This window comes from Coenobita brevimanus, chromosome 14, assembly GCF_032717465.1.
Source record: "Coenobita brevimanus isolate Jiangsu-jjx chromosome 14, ASM3271746v2, whole genome shotgun sequence".
In the NCBI taxonomy this organism is placed as follows: domain Eukaryota; kingdom Metazoa; phylum Arthropoda; class Malacostraca; order Decapoda; family Coenobitidae; genus Coenobita; species Coenobita brevimanus.
In genome coordinates, this window is record NC_136967.1 from 28,162,148 (window position 1) to 28,179,851 (window position 17,704).

Genomic DNA, 17,704 nt, shown 5'->3' on the forward strand with positions numbered 1-17,704 from the left:
TCCCAGTCCAACTCCTCATTCAACAACCAGTTGTAGTGCTCTCTCCACACATCTTCAATATCCCCACTGTTCACCACTGTCTTTCCTTCATCATTCACACACTGCTCACCTATGATATCCCTATTCTCTCTCTTCATCTGATTTGCCACCTTAAATATCATATTCTTCCTTCCCCTACTATTTCAGTTATGAAGTAAACGTCTCTGAGACTCAGACATTGCCCTGTAAACTTCTTTTCTAGCCCTATGCTTGGCAGCCATGTATTCCTCTCTGGTACCACCCTTTCTCCACTCCCGGAAAAGCCTTCTCTTCTCCTCAACTGCTGCTTGTACAGACTCATCCCACCACCAAGTTACTTTATGTCTAGGGGGGCTCCTTGTCCATCCACACACTGAATCAGTAACTCTCAAGAGGATGTTCTTGAGGACCCTGTACTGTTCATTAACAACTTCTATCAACGTCTCCCAGTTCAGTCACTACTCTATTCATCTCGCTATAGAAGGCATCCCTTACTGCTTGTTTTTTTCAACTTCCATATTTTCCTCCTAGGTGCATGGGTCCTCTTTTTCAACACCAGCACCTTAAACACCATGTCACATAATAACTTGTCTTGCTGCATACACTCCATGCTCCCTATAACCTTAACATCCCTCATTAACATCCTATCAGCCCTCCTGACCATGAAATAGCCTATCTGGATGCCATTTCCACCAGACTTGTATGTAATCAACTGACACTCTTTTTCCCTACAATGTGTGTTGCACACAATCATGTTCACTGCCTCGGCAAACTCGAGTATCCTTTCTCCTTCCTCATTTCTTGTACCATATGCACATCCCCAATGTACTTCTTCATATCCAAGCTGTTACAGCTACATGATAATTTAGGTCCCCTCCCAAAACTACAAATCTCATCATCCCTCATACCACTTACTACACATGAGTCATCCCAGAATCTATCCTTCTCTACCTCATCCAAGCCTGCCTGTGGAACATACGTTGACATAAATGCAAACATAATCCCACAGAACAAAGTTTTCACTACTATTATGGTATAAGGAATGCAGAAGGGGAAAGGATACTCGAGTTTGGGGAGGCAACGGACATGATTATGTGCAACACATATTTTAGGAAAAGAGACAGTAGGTTAATTATGTATGAGTCTGGGGGAAATAGCAGTCAGATAGATTATTTTCTGCTTAGGAGGGCTGATAGGAGATTAGTGAGGGATGTTAAAGTTATAGGAAGTGAGGAGTGTGTGCAGCAGCACAAACTACTGATTTGTGATATGGTGCTTAAAGAACAAGTGATGAAAAAGAGGACTTATGTACCAACGAGGAGAATATGGAAGCTGAAAAGCCAAGTAGTAAGGGATGCCTTCTATAGCACGTTGAGGAGAGTGGTGGCTGAACAGGGAGCTGTAGACAGAGGCATTAATGAACAGTACAGAGCCCTCAAGAACAATTTCTTGAGAGTTATTGATGTAACATGTGATTGGACAAGAGGACCACCAAGGCATAAAGTAACTTGGTGGTGGGATGAGGATGTGGAAGCTGCAGTTAAGGAGAAAAGAAGGCTTTTCCGGGAATGGAAGAAGGGTGGTAGCAAGAGGAATATTTGGCTGCCAAGCGGAGGGCTAGAAGAGAGGTATACAGGACAAAGTCTGAGTCACAGAGACTTTTACTTGATAACCTAAATCAAGGGGAAAGGAAAAATATGATATTTAGGGTGGCAGGTCAGGTGAAGAGGGATAAACGGGATATTATAGGTGAGCAGTGTGTGAAGAATGATGAAGGAAGGGTAATGGTGAACAGTGAGGATATTAAAGATGCATGGAGAGAGCATTATAACCGGTTGTTGAATGAGGAGTTTGTCTGGGACAGGGAAGGTTTGGAGCCAGCAGATCCAGTGTCTGGCCCTTGGCCTTTGATTGATGCTGCTACTGTGAGTGAGGCAATAGGCAGGATGAAGGTGGGGAAGGCAGCAGGTGTGTCTGGGTTGACTACCGAAATGTTGAAGGCCTCAGGCGATATAGGGGTGAGGTTAGCCACTGACCTGATAAATAGGATTATGTATGAGTGTGTTGTCCCAGATGATTGGCTGAAGAGTGTAATTGTAAATGTGTATAAAGGGAAGGGTGATGCCCTGGAAAGAGGAAATTATAGAGGTATAAAGCTTTTAGATCAGATAATGAAGGTAATGGAGAGAGTTTTAGAAGGTATGATTAGACAAAGAGTGAATATTGATGAGATGCAGTTTGGGTTTATGCCAGGTAGGGGGACCACTGATGCTATATTCATTGTTTGACAGCTTCAGGAAAAATATATTGGTAGGAGAAGGGATCTTTATTTTGTTTTTGTTGATTTGGAAAAGGCCTTTGACAGAGTCCCTAGAGAGGTGGTGAAGTAGGCAATGAGAAAGCTTGGCTTCAAGGAGTGGCTGGTTAGGGTGGTTATGGCTATGTATGTGGGTGCTCACACCCAGGTAAGAGTGAATAGAGATTTGAGTGATGAGTTTTCCGTGAATGTTGGTGTGCATCAGGAGTCAGTCTTGAGTCCCATGTTTATCATGGTACTTGAAGCCCTTGCACGTGACTTTAGAAACAGACCCCCATGGTAGTTGTTGTATGCTGATGATTTGGTGTTGATTGCAGAGAACGAAAGGGAAGCGGAGGAAAGGTTTAGGAAGTGGAGAGATGGTATGGGGCACAAGGGCTTAAGGATAAATGCAGATAAAACAAAAGTGATGATATCTAGGGTTGGTGGCGGTACTGTCAAAGAGGAGGGAGAGAGGCCATGTGCAGTTTGCCACAAGGGCGTGGGAAGTAATTCCATCTTGTGCGGTGTTTGTGATTAATGGGTGCATAAGAGATGTAGTGGAATCAGAGGTAGACTGTGAGATAATGCTGATTTTATATGTGCGGCGTGTCGGGGTGAGCAGGTGGAGATTGTCAGACGTGAAAGGATTGAATTTGCTGGTGAATCTCTTGAGTGTGTGGAAGAGTTTTGTTATTTGGGAGACATGTTGTGTGCTGGAGGTGGGGCTGGAGCTAGCTCTGTGGCTAGGGTGAGAAGTGGTTGGAAGAAGTTCAAGGAGCTCTTGCTTCTCCTGACATTGAGAGGACTCTCCCTACGTGCTAAGGGGTCATTGTATGCAGCATGTGTTAGGAGTGTAATGCTGTATGGCAGTGAGACCTGGGCAGTGAAGGAGGAAGATATTCGCCGGCTCAGACGTAGAGAAATGACAATGATTAGGTGGATGTGCAGTGCGTCCCTGCGTCCAAGGCCTGGAGGGGCTGGGTTTACGATGGAGGAGTTGAGAGGTAGGATGGGACTGGAGTGTATTGGTGTTGTGATGGAGAGGTAGATTGAGATGGTTTGGACATGTGGAGAGAATGGGGGATGATAATTGGGTGAGGGTGGTGAGAAGTGTTAATATTGGGGGTGGGGTTGTGAGGGGTAGACCGAGAAAGACAAGGGACAAGGTCATTAAGTGTGACCTCAGGGTTAAGGGACTGAACAGAGAGGCTGCAATGGATCGTGCAGCTTGGAGAGCCGCCATTAGGTGACCAAGGCCGACACATGCAAGCATGTTGGAGCCTTTAAAAACGAAACGAAACGATTATCCATTTGCTGACTCTCACTGCATTCATGACATATTCCACCCATTTCTCCCCAACCAACACATCCACACTGCCAAATCCATCTGCCCTACCCTGCCAAAATAACTTGCAACATGCATCCCTCCCTTCAATGATACATCCATGTAAATGTGGGTCTGCTGATTTTATTTTAATAAGATTAAAGGTGATGATGATGATGATGATGAAAGGGGAATCCCTGCATGCTTTTCGTAGCTTTGCTCCCTCCCTCTCTCTCTCTCTTTCTCTCTCTCTCAATCAAGCACTGGTGGCACAAAAGGAATGATACTTCTATGTAAATGGGGGTGTGCTGTGACTTATTTTAATAAGATTAAGGGTGATGATGATGATGAAAGGAGGATCCCTGCATACTGATCGTTTTTGCTTTGTTTTCATTATGCAAAGACTCCAGCATGCTTGCATGCATCGGCCTTGGTCACCAAATGGCGGCTCTCCATGCTGCCAGATCTCTGGCAGCTTCCCTATTCAGTCCCTCATCCCTGAGGCCACACTCAATGACCTCGTCCCAAGTCTTTTTCAGTCTACCTCTCGCAACCCTACCCATAACGTTAACACTTCTCACTTTCTGCACCCAATTATCATCCCCCATCCTCTCCATGTGCCCAAACCATCTCAATCTACTTCTCCTCTTCACAACACCAATACTCTCCAGTCCCATTCTACCTCTCAATCCTTCCATTGTAAACCTAGCCCCCCAAGGCCTCACACTCAGGGATGCACTGTTCATCCACCTAATCACTGTCAGTTCTGTGCGTTTAAGCCTGCAACTATCCTCTTCCTTTACTGCCAAGGTCTCACTACCACACAGCGTTACACTCCTAGCACATGCCACATACAAAGATCCCTTAGCATGGATGGAGAGCCCTTTTATAAAAATAAATACAATGTTTCTTTTTGCTGAGTTGAAAAATAAATGAACTAAACCCTGTGCATTCTGAAAATGAAATAAACACCATACATTTCAAAATGAACTAAATCCTGTGCAACTGCAAATGAAGTAAAAAAACCTGTACATTTGAAAATGAACTAAACTCTATGCATTTGAAAATGAACAAAACCCCGTGCATTTCAAATTGCTGACAGATGGATTATTGGAAGGGCAAGCAAGTTAAGCACAACACAATGATTATCCAGGGCAAGGTCTAATGAAATACTCTACTCATTAGACGTTGATCCAGGGTAAGACCCCTGTTTGATGGTGAAAGAATCGTCACTTTTCATTTAATCAATTATCGAGGTATGCCTGTGCTTGCTATTCTACCTGCATGAACTGCTAGATTAACCTGTTTACAGGTATCTCAGTCTTCCACGAAAAAATTACACTGTGATATTTTAGAGAACATGGACCATATCTGATCAAAATGATACTTAAGAGGTGAAATTAAGATCAATAACTTCAAATCTACCAAAAATTTAACTTACCTTTAATGACCAAAACCCAGACCCCAACACAACAGATACTAGGTGGATGGCTATTACACCAAACTGCGCCTCTGTGACATCTACATATCCAAAGCGAAGTGTACCTGTAATACAGCAATAGACTTGTTAATGATTCTCAAGAGTGCTTGTATATGAATAGAGAGGAAAGGTGGGTCAATAAGGTATGAATCATAGGTACATCATAAACCCCTAAAAGGTGGTCAACGTTCCGGAACGTCCGTCAAGAAAAAGGCGGTTGATGTTCCGAAACGCATTACTATTCCACGGGCCTGTTATATACCAAGAGTGTGGTGTGGGTCTCTGTATTGATTGCTTCAAAGAATACCACACAATGAAGACATATTAATGTGAACAGTTGTGGTAATATGAACAGCTGTACATAATATTTACATACGTAAATTTATAACTGTACAGACGTAAGATGAGAAAGATTTTTTATGTACTGTATATAGTGTGTAGTGTTCAAGTGCACCATGAAGACACAGGCCACTGTACATAATGCAAAAATAACATATATTTAGTCTGCTGTTACAAATAAGAGCAGAAAACAACGGACTCTGCCCACCTGCTCTCAGTAATGTGTCACCAAGAGTGACCTTGACGTTCCACCACCCTCTCACTCACCTCTCACTACCACCCAGCCCACTCCCAGAAGTGAGTCATATCAAATTCTTTGTTTTTTCAGCTATTCTGATCCATTTATGCATGTTTTGCCTGATTTCATAACACTTTTTTCCAAAATAACCTGCCCCACAAGGATGTAAAATTGGAAAGTAGCCTGCAGTTTAAAGGTTAGAACAATGATATTATATTCTGGTTTCCTCAAAATTTATATAAATCCCTCATTTTTGGTAATGTGTCTCAAATGAACACCACTCCATCAACAAACCACGTTGGCGGTACCATACAGACCATTGTTTCATAGAAAATACTGAGATGGTCCAACTAGGAGTGGTGGGTTACCCCCCCAATGTTACTTTCAGAGTTGGTAAAAAAAAAAAAATAATAATAATAATAATAATAATACTGAGCTGGTCAAAAATAAAGAGGGGAGACATTCTTTTTTTTTTTTACATGAATGGAGAGGTCTGTGGTGACCACCACCAGCTACCACTACAAGTCTCCCATGTAACCACTTCCCTTGGTGGGTTCGGTGACAATATACGTGCGCTCAGGGCAACAACGGCACAGGGGACCCCTAGGTGCTGTGCCCTTTTGCCTGCAGAAGCAGAGGGGGTGACTCTGCAGCCGTGCCAGGGAAGCCAGACCAGGGTGAGTGCCAACACAATCTCACCACCGCCAGCTCCAGCTTCTCCAGCAATGTCTCGCCAGCGCCACTGGCAGCCGTATCACTACAGCAACTCACTACACTCTCAGTGGCTCATTAGGCCACATGACATACTACTTCCCTCTCTCACAACATACCCTTGTAATATACAGTATGTTGTTCCGCTTAAACAATATACAGTCTAGACCCTGCAACACTGAGTCTGATATTGTCCTGTGTGGCAGTAGGACACTCATTCTGCTACACTGGTGACTCCCAAGCTATCATACACAATGAACAACACCTAGCATCCCGGACCTACCCAGCCTTGGCCCAGCAGCTCCAGCCCTGCCCCAACAGCCCCAGCCCCAGCCCTGGCCCTGGCCTAGCAGCCCCAGCCCTGGCCCAGCAGCCTCAGTCTTGGCCCAGCAGCCCCAGCCACAGTTCAGTAACCCCAGCCCTGGCCCAGCAGCTCCAACCCTGACCCAGCAGCTCCAGTCCTGGCCCAGCAGCTCCAGCCCTGGCTCAACAGCCCCAGCAATCGCCCAGCAGCCCCAGCCCTAGCAACCCGGCCCTGCCCCAGCGGCCCTGGCCCCAGCGGTCTGACCCAGCCCCAGCGGCCCGACCCAGCAGTCCCGGCCACCGACCAAGCTGCCCCAGCCCCAGCGGCCCCAGTCCCATCGGCCCTGGCCCCAGCAGCCCCTGACCCAGCAGCCCAGCGATGGCCAAGCAGCCCCACCATAACCCTCTCAAGTACCCTACAATGGCCAATTCCACAAACTCAGCACACAACCACCACCATCACCACTACCATTACACACACTTGACACATGGGTTTCACCATCCACCTCACCAGGTAATGATGTCCATGGCGACACTCACACCTCTGTTCTTCCTCCACAGGTTTCTTCTCACATTTCTGCCGCGGATGCTACCGGAGGATGCACAACCCATAGTGGCTGCACCGTACGCATCCCAGGGCGCTATGTCTTACACACTGGAGCAAGTCATCTTCCCACAGTGCCCAGGGGATAAGGGGAGTATTATAGTGATCACCACCAGCATCCACTACAACAGTGTCCCCTGCAACCACTTCCCTTGGAAGGTTCAGAGACAACATACACACAGTCTGGGCAACAATGGCACAGGGGACCCCTGGCTGCTGTGCCTCTTTTGCCCGCAGAAGCAGAGTGGGTGACTACACAGTCGCACAGGGGAAGCCAGACCAGGGTGAGTGCCAAGACAATCTCACCAGCTCTAGTCTTCTCAGCAGAAGCTGCTTCAGCTTCGCCGGCAATGTCTTGCTAGTGCCACCGGCAGCCGTCATCACTACAGCACCTCACTGTGCACTCAGTGGCTCACTAGGCCACATGACATACTACAGTACTTCCCTTTCTCACAACATACCCTTGTAACAAACAGTATGTTGTACCGCTTAAATAATATAAAATCTAGACCCTACAACATCGAGTCTGATATTGTCCTGTAAAGTAGTAGGACACTCGTTCTGCTATAGGTCTCTGAGAAGACAAAATATTTTTTTATTTAAGTTTCAATGTATATATAACTCAAGAACAAAATACAAAATACCCTTGTTTCCCTCCTGTCAGCAGAATAGTCTACGTCCAAATCAAGTACCATATTAATCAAAGCGCCTGGGCCTGGGCCTGGGCCTGGACCCCTTTCCCCAATAGAATGGGGGGGGGGGGGGGATTTGTATGCACTCCATTTACTGGTCTGGTCAGAAATAACTCCAAATGTCATGACTGGGCCAATTAGTTTAATCAGACTACTAAATAATTTACATGGTGTCTATTTTGTTGTCAACAATAATCCAGGCCTGGGTCCAAGTTCAGGTGGCTTTACTTAACCCAAGGCGTCCCGATAACGTATGTGTACGTTGCAATGTTTTGTCACAGTGAATCCTGATAACATATCCATACGTTTTGCAATTGCAAGGTTCATCATTTCCACAATTTCCAGATTTCGTGCGTGATTTTTGGTACGTAGACACGGGACACCTTCCTCTACCTGCCACCAGGCGGGGACACTTCCTGACCCTGTGTGAACTGCATGCACCCTTGCCTTGGTCACTCACCTATTAGCAGTGACCCCTGTCAGACATGGCATGCCGAGGTCTCTCTGACGCCAAAATTCAAGCCGCCCTTAACGCCTTCACAGGCGACAGTGATTCCCCAATCGATGATGATGTGGTGGACAAGGACTACATGCTGCCTGACAACGAAACAAGCAGCAGTGATGAGGAGGTACCGTCGCTAAGGAAGCGGCGCTATGTGACGTACCATAGGGCAAGGGAAGGCCAGCCTGCACCTCCACCATGTACACGAACCTCTCGGGAGCCCCTAGACGAAGGGTCTGAAGAGGACGAGGACAAAGACATGGACGAGGATGGAGCCATAGGACGTGGTGTTGCCTCGTGGTGGGGGAGGGAAAGGATTTCACTGTGGGGAGCTGAAGGTGTGACGAGAAGAAAAATAAGGTATGGTGCTTCTGTTTTGTCAGGGGAAGGCGCGAGTGGTGTGGCGGGAGTGAGCAGTGAAAGCGAAAGTGGTGGTGGCAGGGATGCAGCTCCTGAGCGAGCACGTGGTGCACCTGGGCAGCAGGCAGGTGAGGAGCAGCCGCGCCCTAGCACCCCTTTCTTCCATCAATATTCCCGCACTTCCTCCCCATAGCCCCGTGATGTGGGGAAAAGAAGCAAAGGGAGGGGAAAGGGGAAGGGAAAAGGAGCGCGAGTGAGGAAAGGCGCCGCTCTCCACCTCCCCAACCACCCCCAACACCCTCTTCTCCTCACCCCAACGAAGTTTACGATAGGGACATTGGTATGTCTTGGGACTGGGAGGATGGGAATGACTTCATGCCTACTGTTCACCAGTTCACAGAGGAGTGGCGGTCTGGCTGTACTGTTCCGGGACTCCAAGCAGGCTCCACTAGGTTGGATTTCTTCCACCTATATTTTGGTGAGGAGTTTGTGGAGCGAACTGTGGACCAGACCAACACATTCGCAAGCCGCAAGCGCCATGAAAGTGAGCGTGAAAGTACAACAAGCAGGCACTCCCAGCAATATGACAACAGTACCAAGCTACCAAAGGTGAAATGTTCATCTTTTTTGCCCTGGTTCTCTTGATGGGTATTGTTTGGAAAAGACAAATTCTGGGATACTGGTCTATGGACCCTATGACTTGCACACCTTTCTTTGGGAAGGTAATGGGACGGAATAGGTTTCAGCAAATTCTGAGCCGCCTCGACTTTTACAATGCGGACGACCCTGCTAATGCAAGTAACACCGATAGAATGAGGAGAATAAGGATGGTATTTGATCAGCTGCAGGAAAAGTTCCACTCATCCTTCTATCCTTAAATAGACCTTTGTCATAGACAAGTGTGTCGTGTTGTGGAGAGGCAATATTTCTTTTCGGCAGTACATACCCAGGAAGGCACACCATTTTGGGTTCAAGATCTTCGTTATGTGTGACTATAAAACTGGTCATGTGCAAGACATAGTCTTGTACACTGGCACACAGACAGACTTAACTAAAGGTCGAAGTACTGGACTCTCTGGGGCCGTGCTAGAGACAATGATAGTGCAGTACCTTCATCATGGTCATGTCCTGTACCTGGGTAACTGCTACACTAGTCCCCTTCTCGCTCGGTACCCCCATCTCCATGACACCAGAGTCTGTGGCACAGTCAAGAAAAACTATCACCATATGGTCAAGGTTGGGAGGAAACCTGACAAGAATGAGGTGGTTTTCTTCAATGCGATCAGCATCCTCGCCACCATATGGAACCACAACAGGGAGGTTTTCCTTCTGTCGACAGTACATTGCCCCCAGATGCACCACACCGACTTCGTGGATTATCGCAGTGAGAGGAGGCTCCGTGTTTGGAAACCGGTGTCGGTACTGGACTACAATATCAACAGGAGGCAGGAAAACCAGTCTGACTCCATGATTTCCAGTGTGGAATGTGCCCGGACCACGATGAAGTGATACAAAAAGCTTTTCTTCCACTTGCTTGATATCACGGTCCTGAATGCCCACTACCTCCACGCCATGACTACAGGAACCTCTGAGACCTTCGAGGGGTTTGTGAGGGAGCTGTCTTGGGAAATCATCGTGAGGTATGCAGAGAATAGACCCCACCACCTCACCTGCCATGCCACTGCCACCCAGACTCCCCTACGCCTCTCAGGACCCCACTTCCCCACCACTATCCCTCCTCAACTGAACCGTCCCCAGCACTGCTGTCTCGTATGCAGCCAATTGACAGTGAAAGCAACCACTCAGAGACAAGACACGAGGTAGAAGTGCATGGAATGCAACGTAGGATTGTGCACTGAGAATGTTTCAAAGAATATCACACCTTAGTGCATTACTGATACTGTGTGTGCTTGCGATATGATGCTCATAATAATACTAAGTGCTGTAAATATGCAGTAATATGACACTCACTATAAAACTAAGGCCTTTAAATATGCAATAATATGACACTCAATATAACAGTATGGCCTGTGAATATGCAATGACGCTCACTATAATAGTAAGGCCTGTAAATATGTGATAACAGTTATGTAAGGTGAAAACTGGTATGATGTTAGTGGAAAAGTATAATATAAATGGAAAAATAGAATGTAAGTTGAAACAACAGTCATAGTGAGTCATATGTGCAAGAATCGGACAATTTGCAGGTGATCGCTAAATGGAACAACACTTATATCGCCTACATTATTGTGTAAAAAACAATATATTTTTGTAATACATGTTTTTTTGTACCAAGTTAATGAAAATTTATGTATTCTGAGTGATTTCCAATGCTTACCCCCACCACAGAAAAAGTGACAGCAGCAACGCAGCTCCAGAGAACACGGCGCTAGGTGTGCGGAGGGTCACCTGTTTAAACCACTTCTAAGCTCAGGTGAGTACTTTTTGTGATTTTCCATTGTTTCTCACAAAAAATGGAGAATTGAGCCAATAAAATTTTTTTCCAAACTCTGCCAGGATTGCGGGGGAGTGGGGGAGGGCAGTGGTGAAAAATCTGCCAGGAGACGCAACGGGTTAAGTGCACGCACAAGTACTGTACCTGTACAGTATTTTAGTTTTTAAAACTCCAAGTACCCTACTCAAAAAGTTGTACTTAATTACAATTGTCCAAGTACTTCGTATGATACCTATTTAGCTGGTCAAACTGCAATGCTGAACAGACCAAGTTGGTTAAAATTGTCCTTATCCCAGCCCCCAATCACATACTCCTCAGGCAACTGCTGAGAAAATAAATGACAAAATTGCCATGGCCGATCTAAACAACAAATTTTGTTTTTTTTAACTCCAATACAGTATATTAATGATGTGATGCACAGTGACATGTAAACAAAGTAGACATAACCTTGAAAATATTATGGAGTGAGAGATTAACAAAAAGTGTACATAACACGTGATTACATAGTATGAAATAAGTCACAGCACAGAAGGTGCCATTTTTGTCCCAAAAATGTCACAATGCAAAAAATAAATAAATAAATAAAATGAGTATAACACGGTCAGAGGAAGCTGCCCATTTTTCACAGCACCTGACTATGCACTGAAGATGGATATAACACAGCAGGAGGCCCCAATTTATGTTTCAAAGGCATATTACGTGGCCAATGATACAGAGAACATAGTGTAAGGCATAAAATTATGGTTGGAAAACACACAATGCTGCAAGTTATAGACAGAGTGCAGATTGCATCAGCTAAAAAATGAGACATCAAACATCACATGCAGGAACGTGAGATGGTGGGAGGTTCGGTTCAGAGCAACTGACAGCACGCAGACAGTGAGCTAAGCAGGGGGGCAGGGGGGGAGGACAGGGTGGGAGACAAGCAGGGGTGGGGAGGGAGAGGGGAAGGGGAGGGAGACAACTGGGGATGAGGAAGGATGGGGGGAAGGGGAGGGAGACAAGCAGGGGTAGGAGAGGGTGGAGGGACAGGGAGAGAGACAAGGACTATCCCCCCACCCCATCTCATTCTCTTACTCATTCATTCTTTTACCCACTCATTCTCTCACTCACTCATTCACTCACTCACTCACACACTCTCTTACACACTCACCATCTCTCTCTCTCTCTCTCTCTCTCTCTCTCTCTTTCTCTCATACACACACACACACACACACACACACACACACACACACACACACATACATATCAACTCCATCCGCCACTCTTCTCCCCCCATCCCCAATTCCCCTTCACCTCCCCCCAGCAAGCCCACAACGTCTTGAATTGAAGATAAGGAATCTTCCAGTGTTTGTATGTAATGAAGTCTTTATTAGGTAGGTAAATATCCTGGAAAAAAAAACTGGAAACTGCCTCAAGAGGTGAACTTTGGGCTGGCTTAGGTACCTGGAAACCCTTTAACATGTTAACATATGGCCATATAACGCAGAAATCTCATAAAGAAGGAGCTTCAGGGTACCAAAATCCAACATTATGCAAGCAGTGACTGTATATGTGAGTGAGGTGGAGACGAGAGAGGAGGGAGACTGAGGAGGAGACGGACGGATGGAGTGAAGTACAGTATATGAAAGAGGGGGTGTACTTTGGGGGGAGGATATCTAAATGGTAGGGGACAGTACAACATGAAAGCAATTTGTTTCTGGTCACCCCTTATGGGACTATGGGGTCTGACTATACAGTATTATATGTATATATATATATATATATATATATATATACAGTGCCCGTCAGAAGTATCGAGCTCCTTGCGTCCCTCCTACGAAACAAACCTTTTAACATTGAAAAAACATGTAAATAATGCATTATATTTACCTTTAATACTTGGTAGGGTATCTTTTATGCTTCTTCACGGACCTGAGACGTTGTGGAAGTGAAAGGGCGAGGTTCCTCACGTGCTGGGGTGGTATTTTGGCCCAGGAGTCAAGAATGGCTGCTTCCAGCTTAGGCAGAGAGCTCACGTCCTTCCCTTGAGATTCTTCTTTATGAGATACCAGAGGTTTTCTATTGGATTGAGGTCTAGGCTATTGCCTGGCCAGTCTTTCATGAAGGAGACCTCGCAGTCACGAACTCAGTTGGTGACCGACTTGGCTTTATGAGCAGGTGCACCGTCCTGCTGAAACACTAGTGCACCTGTGAGCTCGAAGGACTCAGATAAATGATCACAAAGAAGCTCCAGGTAAACATCCTGATTCACTCTAAGGTTCTTGGGAAGCACAACAAGCTTCCCCAAACCTTTCCCAGAGAAACAACCCCATACCATAAGTGAATCAGGATGTTTAACTATGCTCTCCACGTAACAGGGGTCAAGCTGGTCACTACCTTTGCACCAGTACACACGAGCTCCTCAATTACAGGTAACACTAGAATTGCCTCATCAGACCACAACACTGACAACCATTGCTCCTCACCCCAGTTAAGGAACTTGTTAGCAAAGGCAAGCCTACGAAGTCGTTGGTAACGTGTAAGAAGAGGGTTTTCTCACAGGCCTGTGACTTGTGTAACAAAGTTCATGGACTTTTGAGACACCGTGCGCACCGAAACCTCTCCAAACACTTCCGGGTTGCTCTCCTTAATTTTCCTTGCACTCACACGAGGATTAGACTCCACTGCATGTTTTAAAACATTAACAGACCTCGGAAAAGTTTTCCTGGGCCTACCAGACCGTGGTTTCTTTGTTGGAACGTCACCACTATTTTCCACTCGAAAACGGGCACACCACCTCCGCACTATCGATTGAGCCACACCAACCAAATCACTAATTTCCTTCGTGGGGTGGCCTGCCTCCTTTAGAGCAATGATCTGTGATATGATTTCACTCGAAAGTTCACGGGTAGGGGCCATAACAAAGTGGCGAAAGCCAAAACACTGCGGGACACTAGGTAAAAAAAGGCGCAAGAGGAGAGGGAGGCGCGGCAGAGTTCCTCTCTCTCACGCAGCACATAGGCAACTGAGGCGGGAGCCAACCAGCGCGCATTAAGGCTTCAAGCTGTAGCCGCCCAAACATCTGGCTCAATTTTTAGTACCAAAAACGGGTGATTCTTTTTTTGCCAAAAGTATTGCGCACCCTGAAGTAGGCGCTCGATACTTCTGACGAGCACTGTATATACATATATATATATACAGTGGAAGCTCAATTATCCAGGCTCGGATTATCCAGCTTTCAGTATATCCGGGCCGTGACCCAACGGTTCAGTGGTACAGTAATTCATAGAATTATCCGTACAAATGTTCCGGTTTAAACAGGAAGCATCCAGTTGCTAGGGAGAGAGGCATGGATAAACCAGAGAGAGTCTTGCTCACCCTGCCCCCACCCACACCTCCTGCTCACAACTCTATCACAAGGGTGGTAGGGTGGAGTTTGGTGAGGCAACTGATACTCCTGACGTAGCCTAACCTTACTTAAATACTTAATAATTTAACCTAACCAGACCTAACCTGGGCTCCAGTTGGGAAATTGGGAAACTAAATCCATTTTTGTGTGTACGATGAGTTTCTTCCTTTATGCCCGAAGCAATCGTAGGTACGGCTTAAAGAACGTGATAAAAGAAAATCTTTCAGCAAGAGAAGGTAATTTACTACCCTCAATATAGAAAAACACAGAAAACAAACTGGAGGAATATGAAGTGAATTGGTGAAGTCTTTAGGCTGTATGCTTAGACGAAAAGTAATGGGTTTCCTAGTTTTAGGGAACGAAATGAAACAAGAATGTCTGCTAATAAGAAAAAAAAAAAAAAAATACTCATCTCATGTGTTCTCGTAAGTTAGCATTCAGTTCTGCATTCTTCGTTAGGTATCGCGCCTCCCAACACATTTCGGACCGACAGTGCATTGTTATTTCTTCCTCTTACATTTACTGTTCACTCTTTTGTTTGTTCTTAAGTGTACTGTATGTATGAAAGAGAGTATTAATACAAACAATAATGCATTCCATTAACCCCATCATAGCTGTCAGCCTCGAACAATGGTTTACTGTACCGGTGTCAGGGATGTTGGGTTAGGGAGAGCTATAAAAAACTACGAACAATTATGGGAAGGGAACGAAGGTCACTGGTATGTTTTCACGACCCTCCTCTACCATCTCAAACAGTCAGGCGGCCTGCCACTTCATCTGAGATGTTTTCGCCGATATGTTTAAATGCTAATGTAACATGCACCCTAATTATGAGTTTCTTCCATTATGCCGGAAACAATCGTAGGTAAGGCTTAAGGAACGTTATGATAATAAGAAAACAAACTAGAAAAATACAGAAAACAAACTAGAGACTATGAATTGAATTGGTAAGGTCATTAGGGTGTAAGCTTGGACGAAAATTTACGAGTTTCACAATTATAGGGGATGAAATGGAACAATTATGTTTACTAATAAGAAAAAATACTTTCATCTCAAGTGTTCTCGTAAGGTGGCATTCAGTTCCACATTCTGTGTTCGATGTCGCTTCCCAACACATTTCGGACCGACAGAGCATACAATTATTTCTGCTCCTTACAGTTAAGTGTACATTTATTGAACATTCTTTTGTTCGTTCGTGTATGTGTGAAAGAGAGAGTATTGATACAAACAATAATGTATTCCATTAACCCCTTATGGCTGCTAGCCTTGAACAATGCTTTACTGTACTGGTGTCAGTAACGTTAAGTTAGGGAGAGCCATAAAAACTGCGAACAATTATGGGAAGGGAACGGTCACTGGTATGTTTACACGACCCTATTCTACCATCCCAAACAGCTCGGCGGTCCTTTCATCCCAGATGTTTTCGCCAGTAACATGCACCCTAACTTTATGTTTAAATTCGAATGTAACATGCCCCCTAATTATCTTTCACGAATCATAGCAAATCACAAGATGGGTTTAGGGAGGAGGGGAAAAAGCCAGGTGTACCAGACGAGTCTTTTCAAATCTGTAAGAAAAAGAAACTGACTTTATAACTTTGAAAAAATGGTTTCAAGGTCTGCCACGGGAGCACACAAATTTCTGAACTCATGAACACTGAGGATTTGAGAGGGGTAAACATACGCTATGCTGTAAGCAGTAAAAGCACCTTACCAAATCAGTTCATCCTGATAGTCTGTTATATTTTTCTGATTATTTCTGGGTTGGTAAATAAACATTTCTTGCTAAATCTTTCCCCGCTGTTTTTAGGTGTTCTGGTGTGATGACTCTTTGATTCGTTAACGTAACGGCAGAAGACACTGTTCTACTCTAAGTGTTTAAACCTGGCCTAACCTAGCTTAACTGCCCCTAATAATGTAATCTAACCTAATCTTCAGTTGGGAAGTTGGGAAACGAGGTCCACATTTGAGTACGATGAGTTTCGTCCATTGTGCTGGAAACAATCGTAGGTACAGCTTTAGAACGAGATGATACTAATAGGGAGGAAATCTTTCAGTAAGAAAACGTGATTTACCGAACTGAATATAGTCTGAAAAATATTGAAACAAGCAGGAGGAATATACATTGAACTGGAAAGGTCTTTCTGGTACTTAAAGTGTACATTTACCGGTAAATAAATCAGTCTAACAGTACAGTACTTGTGTTTCCGCCGGATTAATCGTGCTTTTGGACTAAGAGGGCACCCCTTAACACCATATAGCCCGGATAATCGGGCTATCTCTGTATATATATATTTATATATATAATTATAAATGGCTCGCTTGGTAAGCTGCTGTACTCACGCAGTTGCAAGCGCTGGTTCGAATCGCTACCCCCTGGGGGTAGGGGGGTTTCAAGAATACTCCCCCAGTATCCCTGCTTGCCGTACGAGGTGACTAAAAGGGTTGCTGGTGGGTTAGTGCCCCACCCCGTAAAAAGAACCAACTAAAAAAGCGAATAAAGCGCCTCGGACAAGGACGGACCATACGCTGATGACTAAGGAACGGACAAAGGACATTCTTAGGGTGGGAACATGGAATGTGAGAGGAGTGAATAATGAAGTGAAAGAAAGAGAGATTGTTCAGGTGCTTGAGGATGCAAAAGTGGATATATGTGGATTGACCGAAAATAAATGGAAAGGTGAAAGGGTGAGAGAATGGGAATATGGTGTAGGTATATGTGCGGGAGTCAGTGAGAATGAGAGGGCAAGAGAGGGAGTATGTCTGATGATAAGCAAGAAGTGGAAGGAGAATATAAGAGAGTATGGAACAGTGGGTGCAAGGATTGTATGAGTGAGGATGAAAGTAGGTATACAAGCATGGGCGATTGTATGTGTGTATGTTCCAACAGAGGATCGAGTGGCAAGAGTGAAAGATGAGTTTTGGGCGAGAGTAGAAGCATGTATGGACAAGTTTGAGAGGACCGAGAGAGTGCTGTTGATTGGAGACA

General features: G+C 45.2%; 1 protein-coding gene across 1 annotated transcript in view; it reads right to left on the reverse strand.

The window, feature by feature from the left end:
- The window catches only part of bbc (choline/ethanolaminephosphotransferase 1 bbc), a 149,739-nt gene that overhangs the window by 67,547 nt on the left and 64,488 nt on the right, over positions 1 to 17,704 (reverse strand). The window contains exon 4 of the mRNA XM_080264848.1: positions 5,083 to 5,186. Within this exon, the coding sequence (XP_080120974.1) occupies positions 5,083 to 5,186 (104 nt within the window). The remainder of the gene's footprint in view (positions 1 to 5,082; positions 5,187 to 17,704) is intronic.